The sequence below is a fragment of the Montipora capricornis genome, chromosome 14, assembly GCF_036669925.1.
Source record: "Montipora capricornis isolate CH-2021 chromosome 14, ASM3666992v2, whole genome shotgun sequence".
Lineage (NCBI taxonomy): Eukaryota > Metazoa > Cnidaria > Anthozoa > Scleractinia > Acroporidae > Montipora > Montipora capricornis.
The window spans coordinates 6240540-6252567 of record NC_090896.1 but is presented as its reverse complement, the minus strand read 5'-3'; the positions used below and the strand labels follow the sequence as shown (position 1 = coordinate 6252567).

General features: G+C 40.9%; 1 protein-coding gene across 1 annotated transcript; it reads left to right on the top strand.

The window, feature by feature from the left end:
* The first annotated feature begins 9702 nt into the window (after positions 1-9702).
* On the top strand, positions 9703-11732 carry LOC138031324 (zinc finger protein OZF-like). The gene is made up of 2 exons (XM_068879033.1): positions 9703-9955; positions 10063-11732. The coding sequence occupies exons 1-2, from the start codon at positions 9703-9705 to the stop codon at positions 10977-10979; spliced, it is 1170 nt and encodes a 389-aa protein (XP_068735134.1). The 3' UTR covers positions 10980-11732.
* Positions 11733-12028: the final 296 nt, after the last annotated feature.

The following is a 12028-nucleotide window of genomic DNA, read 5'->3' as shown; positions in this document are numbered from 1 at the left end:
TGCAATGAAAATCTTAATTTATAAATATCAGATCCTTAAGATCATTTGTTACGGTTTCTTGTGGGGATTTGGAAATCCATTGATTACTCTGAACAAGGTCAGAAAGCAACTGATTGAGATAAACCGCCACCGAAAACATGAAGCATACGGAAGAATCGTTCCAGCTACAAATTGACGCTATCAAACATTTTAAAATGGCACACAGGATTTTACAGTTGCTTCTCAAACAGGTTTTGTGTATTTTTTACTTAAAAAAAAAAGCAAAACCCAGCATAGATAAATGTATCTATTTTTGAGAACACTGCACTGCAGGTGAAAACACCTGCTCCGCCATAATTTAACAGGTTAAAAAAATCGTGCATATACTTTTTTTTTTACAGAAATGTAATCCATAGTTATTATGAAAAAATAATAAGTAAAGATAATCAACCTTCTAGAAATCGGCGCTTGATCAAACACAAGAAGTCAAACTGCGAACTGAGAAACGAGGCATAAAATTATTGTCGATATTCCACTTCAAAATGTTAATAGCACTTTGCAAAAAGCACCACCTGTCTTGTAAAGAAGAACTGACTTCTTCTTATTTAAAAGGAAAGGTTTAATCGGAAAAGGACTGTTTAAAATCACTTTGACTTTGAGATTGCGTTCAGTTTAGTAAGTCAAAATCGAAAGCATGTTGAAGTTGTGTATCATGACTGCATTTATAACTTTTTAACTAATCTGTAAATTTGCTCGTCTCTTCCCCGATTTATTTGTTAAAGTAATAAGCGCTAAGAAAGTATCTTACTAGCTCTGAAATTCGTTTCCGTCGAGCCAAATGGGACCCGAATGGATCTTTGCAATTTCATTTCGTTCATTTTCGCTCGTTCAAATTCGAAAGCAAGCTAGATAGGCTTGTCGTGTCAAGCTTGAAGAAAAACATATTGCGCAGAAGAAACTAACTCCTCTTTGCCCTTTCTAACCAACTTCGAGTGTCGACCGGTAAGTCTCTCCCTAAAAATGCAAAAAACAAGCCTACTAGAACTTGAAGTTCGACCTGAGATAATAAGATTGGAAAGATTCATTTCTAAGTTTTAAGAATTCAAACAACAACGTTTCGCGTGAAGTGCAGAGAGAGGGGAAAAAAGCACAAGTATTTTTGAACCTCTCGGGCTAAGGTCACGCAATGCTCCTTGTTCTGACGTTTCGTGATTCGCCGAGAGCGGCTGCGAAGGCAAGTTTCAAGGCAACTAAATTTGAGTAGCTATAAAGCTAGTTCCTAAGCATTGCACTTAAAAAATCTGATCAAAACAATTGAATCCCAAATGGGAAGAATCATCCAGTTTGCTATTCAAAAAGAGTTCAATTCGCCCCGTAGCCGTGAGAGTTTTCCGCGGGGGAATAGGGGCGAGACCAAAGAAGAAGGGGAGAGGAGGGAAAATCTGGTCTCGCACCATTTTCGCGCGGCCAGAACATCGACTAGGATCTCTGTTGACAAATCCAGCCAGAAATAAGAAAGGCATTTGGACCCGGCATCTGAAATACAGGACCTAACAACGGGTATTGATCCCTGGAGTCCATATGGGGAATAGGTGATAGGATCCCACAGCCCTAATGGTGTACTCGATCCACTTTGCGAGCTTCCTCGATCCCTCCTTCAGTTTGAACTTGTCACTTATCTTCTTCTCTAGTGTACACCTTTAACAATGCTTCCAGGAAATATCTTCGCCATGCCTCCCTTATTGATCATGAGCTTGTCATTTTTTCCCGTTTGGCTATACTAAAATCGCGTCTAGTGATGGTTGCGTTTTTGGGAGGACATGCTAATGTAAGCGAAGACAAGGATGGATGTGGCGATCACGGGTGGACGCCGAATGGTGACAATTTACTGTGTAGGGGGGTGGGGTTGAGAGATATTTGTTAAAAAGTATATTTATAAGAAAAGAGCTTTGCGAGATAAAAGCTCAACGCTGCAGTGATGTATCCAGTGTGTGTCATTGCGTCCTGGACGCGCTAGTTTTCCTTTTGTACCATGACCAAATATAATCAGAGGATGTATGTAGCTGTGAAGGACTAATTTGTGAATGGAAGAAAATATTTCTACGTTGACCCAAATTTACCCATCCTTCCCATGTTTAAAAGCCCTGATAATTGCTTTGGTCGCCGCCGAACAACCACTTCTCGCCGCATGGGGCGTTTGGATGTAGCCTGTGTACAGCTGCCCACTCCCTCCAGTTTCAACATTCCCGAACGAGTTTCGACCGTAATGTTACACGGTGCAACGCCTGCTGAAACTTGTTTCGCAGCGCCGTTGCACACGAGTTTCAGCTAAAAGTTTCAACGTCTAACAGCGGCTTTAGTGCAATTGTTCCATGTCCGACCACGTACGCAGTGCGTACCTATTTTTAACCAGCGCTGTGGATACTCTGTGTTAAGCAAATATCAGAGATATTTTCTTCCTGAAACACGTGTAGAATGCCCCCTTCTTCAAGATTTTCTAGTTCTTTGCTTTTCCAGTTTGTTGTTTCTTATTTGGCTTCCTTATTTTCACCGTCATTTGTTCTTTTCCCTTTTTATCGCCCAATCAGGGCACCCGCAAGTCTTGGGATCTGTTCTTATGATGGTGTTGTTCCCGAATTCTCCGATCTTCTCTGTGATTATATCTTTACTTCTGTCCAGAAGTAGGGAGTTTAAGCAAAGACGATGGCTACGGAAACGACAACGCCACGAAGCAAGAATAAAAAGAAAACATACTCGTACAATTTTGGAAGCTTTCTTGCAAGATTGAAATAATCGCTCCCATATACCACCAAAACGAACCTGGCGAACCTGGGGGGTAAAAGTGCCACTGAATCTGCTTCTGAGACAGGAAGTCCGTAATTTGTGACTGGTTCCATTCCTGCAAACTTTGCTTGATCTCGTGGTCAGCACCTACAAAATTGGTACCGTTATCGGAATATATGTCCGACCGTAGGCCTCGCCTAGCCACAAATCTTCTAAGAGCGTTAATGAATGAGTCAGTCTCTAATGACCTTGCCACCTCAAGGTGTACTGACCGCTCTTGTTACCAAACAGGTGAAAACACACCCATAACGCTTCTCCTGCTTGTGTGAATGCTTGACCATTATAGGTCCAAAATAGTCTACCCAAACTTTTGTGAATGGTGGAGCCACTTGCAAACGGTCTTTTGGAAGGATTGCCCTTTAAAGGGGTTGCGGCTTGATTTGTCTTCGCTTGCACATTGAACAATTGTGGAGGACTCTCCTCACAGTGGATCTGAAATGAGGGATCCAGTACATCAACCTCAGTTCGTTTTGAACATGCCTTGTACCCTCATCGTTAAGCTTCTTATGGCAATCCAAAATCATAAGAAGACGGCTTAGGTGATGGTCTTGAGGGACAATAACTAAATGTTTGACATCGTACGTAATGGCTGCATCAGAAATTATCCTGGCAACTCGGAGAATTTGATTTTCATCCAAAAAATTAAAAGGGGTTTAGGTTATCAAGCGACTTTTTGCTCCAATTGGTATTGGCGATTTTAGGTGAAAACGGTTCTCTTTGGGCAGACTTGATCTACCTCAGCTTTGCTTCCTCAATCTCTCGAACTTCCAGTGGATAGGTTTTCGCTTGGCCCTTTGGTTTGCCTCTGCAATTCTGAATGAATCTTCGGACATAAGCGGTGATTCGGCAAACTTTAATGAACGAAGAGTATCTTGAAAAGTCAAGCAACTGAGGGCGTAATCTCGAAGCGACTTCAACTAGCTGAACAACTTCTGTTGGTGCATCAGCAACTAGATCAAGGGTAGGTTTTGTCTGCGGAACATCCTCTGGCCATTTAATTTGTCTTCTGGCAGTAAAAGGAATGCTGGCCCATTTAACCAGCAGCTTTCAAAGTGATTGCATCCGCTCTCAGGCCACGACTGCCATCATCTGCTGGGTTACGTTTGCCAGGGCAGTGGCGCCATTGATTTGGTTCTGAAGTGTCTAGGATTTCAGAAAGTCTGTTGGCAATGAAAGCGGGATGACGTTTTGACGGTCCACGAATATGCCCAAGTAAAGCTCTGCTATCACCCCAAAAGTAGAGAGCGGAAAAATGTCGCGTAAAACGCCTAATCAACAAAACTTCGAAGGCTGAAATTGCCTCTCTTTAATCTCAACATTTCAACAACATGGCGATTAAAACAAACGCACGAGGACGACTTTCACGTGACCCCAAATAGGTGCGAAATGCAAACTAAAGCATAAAAAAAAGTCAGTCACGACACTGGCTGCACAAATTTCCCTGCATTTTTTTTTTCGGTACTCCACAAAACGACAACGTTAAGTCACCAAATTTTAGGCTTTAACGACAACGTGAGCATTTAACCACGAAACACGTCATTGTATTACGTTATTGTATCATCACTTAGCGTTTAATGCGACATTTGTTCTTACGAACGTTCTTATTAACCGAGTGTGGTCTTTATGGGGGCGGGGAGGATTTAAGAAACGAAGACGGCCAAGGCAGCGACGACGTCACAAAACAATGATATCATTAGTTGTGATTATAAACACCTTGGGGCTTTCAGGAGGATAAATAGCTTGGCTTTGGCTCAGGTTTCATGATACCTTGGGTTACACAGTAAAAGACTCCCCTCGGGGTAAAATAATAGGGCATCATGAATATAATTAGGGATCTTCGTGTATTAGCTACGCACTGCTTTACGTTTGGCCAAGCCACCTCGCGGAGCAGAAAAACCGTGCTTTTCAGTTCAGGAACTCTTTTGCTCTTTTTGATGTATTCATGGAAATAACCCTAGGGCAGTTCCGGTCTAGGGAAAACGGTTACCGACAAAAACGTCATTGCCCGTGGGCAAACGCTATTTACCCATGGGTAAAAGAGCTAGTGTAACCACATCTAATGAACCATTTCTTTTTAATTTTTACTTCAAGAGCGTTCGTATCCATCCATTTACAGAGTAGTTCGCCCGTATTGCACACTGAAGTTGAAGAAGACGGAATAAGTTATATTTTGGAGTGATCTATTTGTAGACCTTACCGTTGTCCTTGCTTTAATTCCCTAATATGAAACTGTCAACTTCGTTAAGTACGAATTTTGGCTACGTCCAGTTTAGTGGTAGAATGTATGTATAAACCCGCGAATGATTCTAGCCTATTGTACTGAAGATGCTATTTGCCCTCGCGGTGAGGGAAAAAACGAGGATCCTTAATTTTACAGTACGGACCTAGAAAACGAGGTTAGTAAGATGTTTATTATCTCTGTGGTAATCAGCCGAGTGGGAAACGAAACTCGTTGAGCGGTAAGTTCACCGTGCCTTATTCGCGCGGCGGCCATATATATTGGCCATGTATGGACAATAGATTTCGTACCCCGAGCCTCGAGTTGAAATGTTTGGGAACAAGTTTCAGTGCATGCGCAAAAACAAAAGTTTTCAATCCCTTGGGACTCAACATGGTCGACACGTGATTAAGGCCTGCTGCCTCAGATCCGCGTAACGAAATCTCCTTGGCCTACCTCCCTAGGTATTGTTATTAATGAGATGTAAATAAGGTGCGGGGAAAGGACAGTACATGATACCACCCGACTTACTAGAGGGAGGGAGGGTGGGAGGACAAAACATGACCACCCGCGTTCACGGCCTCAACTTGCGTGACAGGGTGTGGCACAAAACACTCCGTTATATACTAAATTATTACAATCCCAAGGGAGTTAATTACCAATGTAAATCTGAGTTTGTATAGTTGCTTGCAAGACTCAAATAGTTTTACAAGTTTATGTAACACAAACGACATGAAGAACTTGCCAGAGAATGTTCTATCGAAATTTCGAATGTAGCTGGCCGTACAGAGAACAGTACTGAAGAATACTGCTCACTAATTTAGCCAATCACAGCGCGCATTCTATCTGAGAGATATCATATAAGGCGTAAATCCTCGAAAAGCGGCAGACAATGCAACAGCCTCTACGGTATTCGGAATATCTTATTAAACTTGAGTACGTAAAAGGAAACGTTTGGGAAGGGAGAATTATTTCCCACATAGACGAGCGGATTTTATCTCTCCAAAGGTGCTATTGTATGTGTTGCTTTCTTTTCCCTTTAAGACCTTTAACGATAATTTGACTTTGGTAGTTTCAAAGCGGAAATAGCATATTTTCGAGTTTTTTGTTGTTGTCATTATTAAAATAACTCGAAGAGCGTCTCTCGTTGAACATTATCCCTTGTTTTCTAGGCTAGTAAGGATAGATAGAACTTCTCTTCTGTCGGTTAAAGTATGAATCGACAGTATCAAGTCACGAACTCACTCACTCAAAGCTGAACAAACATAGATTTTTTTCTATCATCGCGGTTTAATATTCACGAAACCGTAGGAAGAGACTTCTTTGCCATCACGTTATACATGATCGCCTTTTCTAACATGTCATTTTACAAGTAACGCGACAGTTAATCAACGTATCAGCTTTCCTGTGGTGTGGTAACACGAGGCATTCTTTCTCATTTGTAAACGAAATATCATATGGTGCGGTTTGCTATTCTTTGTAGTTTACTCGTACATTTCTTTGTTTTTCCAATTACAGCTTAAATCATTTTCCTTTGTCGTGTTATGGCTTACGAAAGCATCATGGTTTTAACTTCAACTTAATTACAGTAAGGAGTTTCTTGCTTTGTTTTAAAGAGCGTCTCTTTATGCCGGTTTCTAAATGCAATTTTGATTTCTTAAAAATCAAACATTTGCGATATATATATTAGTTTTTGATTTCTGAGAAGGGCAAACAAAGTTAAACATGCAATGTTTCCTAGTCCCAGGTTAAAAATCTGTTAACTTTCACCACAGATAATCTTTTCAAAAAATATCTTTAATTGTTTTTATTTAAAAAACGATACAAAACAAGATGAACTGCAATTTCTCCTGCTCCAAATGTCTTGAGCGACTCGGCTAAAAATATATCGGAAACGTTAATATTTTCTCAGCGCTGAGCTAAATTCAAATAAAAACTCTGAGAGGAAATTTAAAAGGCGACGGTTCTCAGTTTTCCGATTATTTTTGCTGAACAGTGAAGCAAATAAGCGCAATAGGAAGATGAAGTGCAAAATATTCTTAGAAAAAGGGAGTTTAATTGTAATATTGGGTCTAAGTTTTAACAACTTCATCGCCAAGCAACCGTATCATATAAGAGAAAAATGTTCTTCAAAGGGAAAAGCAATAATTTTGAATTGTCTCGGCCGATCGTCATAATGAAAGAAAATTGTTAATTAAGGATAACTTTGTAATAAGTTACATGAATTAACGAGTTTCTTCTGTAAAGAAAAGAGGTGCCTTTTATTTTCTACCATTGAAAGCAATGTGTTTAACTTGCACCAACCAATCAAATCTTTTTCACGGGAAGTCACATCGAATCAGCTGGGGTGAGCAAATAGAGCTGGCGTTAAACAGGCCAATAGCTTCCACAATTCTTTAAACACTTCTGGTAGTCGCGAGAGACGCAAGACGACAACTCTAACAGAGGTCTTCAATTTAAGGTAAGAACAAGGCATTTTTTTTTTGACCGTGAGACATGCAAGCCGATTACCATCTTCAGAAGGACCAAACAAACGTACAGTACTTCCGCTAAAAATAATTCTCCTTTGAGTAACTTTTTTCTTCATAAACAGTTTACTAAGGTACAATATGAGGTAAGACTTAAATAAGCGAAGTAAGGATTTTGGATGTTAATCAATGACTGTATAAAATATATGTTTTCCCTTTCAGTTGGGGAAAATAGACAGCGACCTGATACAAGATGCCAAGGTCATTTCTCGTAAAGAAAAGGCCGCGAAATATATTTAAGGCTGAAATCAAACGAAAAGAACAAATGAACAAGGATTTGCAATCTCGACCACACAGTTTGAAAGGTAAATACCTATTATATAAATTAAGATTGTGAGAAAGTGTGTTGACCACGAAGGGATTTTGCTTTGTGGGCGGCGAATTTCGCCCCCAAAAAAACCTTAGGGGAGTAACATATCTAGTACTTTGCTCATTTCATTAGTAAATCAAAAGACAAAATAAGTTACTTCCTATAGTTTACGCTTGTGAAAGGTCATTTAAAATTGTTGTTTTTAAAGCAGCCGAGAGGAAAAACATTGAGACATCTATATGAGAAGTTACTACCTTTGAAAATAAAAACTTAGGACACGAGCGTTGAATATTACATTTTATAGATGTAGCAGTACATCGTTCTTAAAATAAATAAGTATTTCTTACTGAAAAAGGGACTATTGTGCTAGCTATTGGTGTCGATCAAACGACAGAAAATTATTTCTTCCGCCCACCCGCAATTAACAATTTACTTTTTCGAGCGAAAATGGTGATTTTTTTTTCTTTTCTAAGGTTTATTCTATTAATGGAGATTCGAAAGTAGCGGGTAGCTTTCACGTTAAGCCATATCGCTGCAACGTACGTTGGCAAAGGGAAACTAGCCGACTTTTTTTTTGGGCTTTTGTTTGCCCACCAGAACTCAGTTGTACGTACAGTACACCATTGTCATCTGTCATTGCGCAAAAAAGGTTGCAAGTGAGCTTTCGTGATTTTTTCGAGAAATGTTCGTAGGTATCGTTGTGATTGACTTAAATCAAGAATCTCGTGCCACATTCTCGTCCAATAAGAGATGGCCTTTATTGGCATTGCTCCATGTATATGACTCACTGGATTGTCCCCGGCGTCCCCTCAGATCCGCAGTTCAACACTGACCTCCATAATTCTAGGTGTACACCGAAAGTTTCATAGTCTGATATTTATAGACGAACTCACGCTTTTATCTGCACCATGAATAACCAGAGGAAACCGGAACAAAAAAGGGACACCGGACCTTGAAATAGTTCAGGTGTAGAATTTGTAGCGCGCAAATTCCTACTAAATATGTTCAAAATCGTATCACAACTCAAATGACCAACTAATACTCAACGTCAAAGTCCTAAAATTGCACAGCAAAACTACGGTTGCGATTAAAATCACGGATTTTACCAGCTTAACGTTCACGAAAGCCCTTTTTTTCGTTAGTCCTTAGGATACATTCTTACCGGGAGCGCAAGGCAAGCGGCCCGAGTTCGATTCCGAGACCCGTGGTCATATGTGGGTTGAGTTTGTTGGTTCTCTACTCTGCTTCAAGATATTTTTCTCCGGGTACTCCGGTTTTCCCCACTCCTCAAAAACCATGGTTAGATTGATTTGCGTTAATTTAATTTAATTTCACTTAACTGCAGTATCTCCAATTACGGTGCCCCGGCGCTAGAAGACTAGGCACTTAAAATAAAGTTCATTATGATGCGGCTATCCTGGTTTAGAACACTAGAATATATTGCATAAATCTTTTCCAAAGAACACTCTCCTGAAAGTGGAATGGAAACGAAACCCTCGTAAAGCTCCTGGTGAACATCGCAAGATTTTCGCGCCAAAATAATCCAATAAAGCGAATTCTGTTTACTCTGTTCTGTTTACTCCTTATTTATAGCAGAGCAATCAAACTTCTAGTCCGTTTTCTTTGTGAAAACAGGAATATAAGAAAATGAAAAACTGGGAAACCGAATATTCCATCCATTCCCAAAAGAATTTGCCCTTAGTTTTTTCTCTATGTATTTCAAACAAAGTTGACGTTATCTTACACTTATACAAAGCTATAGAAGTTATTTTTTTCCATTTTTAACAGAGGGAGGCAAGTTTATCGGGACAAACTTGTCGCACATGGTAGAGAGAGGTCTGGAGCCTAGCTCCGCAATATTGCCGCGGCTTCCAAGCCCTGAAGAACTCTGCGTCGGCCTGTCAAATGGGGGATCCCTTGCAACCAATCAGTGCCTTCCCTTTGAGCTTTTTTCTGCACCAATCACCGGTCAGAACGACTGGCCGGAAAAGAGTTCAAATGCGGATTATTTTACTGATTTTGAAAAGATAGAGTTCCACCTTTTGTTTGAAAGTGTTACGACGAATGTAAAAGGAAGTAATGAAAAGTACGAGGGAAGGAGATTTACAAATAGTTGGCAAAAGCCATCTTGGAAGATTAATGTCCAAAAGGATCTAAAGCCACAGTCTCTGTTTCATTTCCAGATGAAACGTTGGAAAAAGAATGTGAAGAAGACTTGGAAGAATTGTTACCTCATGAAGAAACCATAGTTTGCCCTATTCCAAAACTTAAAGAAACAACTGGGAACTCAGCTTTAAGCTCAGAGGATGCTTCTAATACTTCAACAGACGGTGAGAGAGTTAGTGCTGGGACGGCCTCACAAAATAAAGCTGTTAATAGAAGGAGACCATCATCGAACAAGAAATACCGTTACAATTGTGATGTGTGTGGAAAATCTTTCAGCCGCTCCAATACTTTGATTACTCACAAACGGATTCATACCGGAGATAAGCCGTTCATCTGCGAGCAGTGCGGTCGAGCCTTTCGACAGCCGGGTAACCTCACCCGACATCGCCTGACGCACACTACTGTGAAACCATACGTGTGCCTGCAGTGCAACAAGGCGTTTAACAGTGCATCTAACTTGCACACCCACATGCGCACGCACACCAATTACAAGCCGTTCATTTGCGACTTCTGTGGGAAAGGATTTCGCGACAAAAGTGTGATGAGGATTCACCGATACACGCACACGGGAGAAAGGCCTCATAAATGCGACAAGTGTGGACGCAGCTTCAGGCAGTTGATACACCTTAAATTACACTTGAGGACCCATTCAGACATGCGTTTGTACCATTGTGAATACTGCGGCAAGGGATTCAATCAGAAAGGCAGCTTGCAAGCTCACATTTATCGCCACACTGGCAAGCGACCCTTCAAATGTCAGATTTGTGGCAAAGGTTTTACTCTGGCGTCGACTCTGAATACTCATAAGCGAACTCATGCGCCTAAGAAACCGTTCCAATGTCAGTTTTACACCAAAGCGTTTTATCAAAAAAATGCACTCAAGACGCATTATATTGCCTCGCATCCGTTTGCCAATGGTGTTAGCCTGTTGTAAACCACCAGGAGCTCCTGATTTGGAGTTTTCAACTGTCAGTTCTCTCTTTTTAAGATTTCCCTCTCTTAGATCTTCTTTATTGAAAATGACCTTTTACGCTTCCTATTGCCAACTTCATGTATGTCAGGAAACGCACTGACGTACTTCAGCGTAAGGCCCCGTTTACAAGGAGGGAGGGTAACCCTACTGCTGGGGTTACCCTAGTAGAAGGGTCAAAGATAGTCCGGGTTTACAAGCAAAATTTGATAGGTTGGGTTACCCTATCACCTGGGACAACTCTAAATGACCTTGGTAACCGCACCCGGCTAGAAACCAGCGAAAAGTTGTATCGGGTAGCCGAGTTATCCCTAGCAGAGCGTTTACAAGGCAGGTGAGATTACCCTGGTGCTAGGGTAACCCTAGCATCAGGGCAACTCTATCGATCTTGTAAACACATTGCTCAAAAAAAGAAGAAATATGTCAGTGCTAAGGTAACCCTCCTGCTACGCTAACCCTGGCACTAAGGTAACCTTCCTTCATTGTAAACAGGTCTTAACTCGCGTTTGGGAATAGAGGCAATGAACGTCACAACGTGTCCCCTAACTTCCGGTGTTCAATGAAACAGAAACAGCTGCATTGCATTGCACTCCCTGACATAAGTGGATGGTAAACTTCGATAATCCATATTTAATTACGCGCGCGCACCAAACTTAATTGGTTTTAAACTTGCTTAAACTAAAACTACCAAGCGAGGTAGTTTAAAGCTTCTAGGTGGTTTTTATTATTACGCCATGGCCGCCGTGTCAGGAAACTTAACAACGACAACGGCGACGGCAACGAGAACCTGACAAGTTGGCATATTTAGTGGGCTTTAAACGCTCTACACTTGCCTTTTTTACTTTTGTTCATCGTCTGCAAAACAACAACAAACGTGAAAGGTTTATGAAGAACGTCATTTTTGAGGAACTACTACACCCTTGTCATATTGAAAAAGATAAAATAGTCACGAAGTGGTTACAATAGCGCGAATTTATATTGCGAGATGACGTTCTCGTTGCCGTCGTCGTTGC

Excerpts from the sequence above, each read along its gene's own strand:
- LOC138031324 (XM_068879033.1), top strand. The coding sequence starts at position 9,703 with ATGGTAGAGAGAGGTCTGGAGCCTAGCTCCGCAATATTGCCGCGGCTT. Across the intron at positions 9,956-10,062 it reads TACGACGAATGTAAAAGGAA|ATGAAACGTTGGAAAAAGAA; the intron begins GTAATGAAAAGT and ends TTTCATTTCCAG.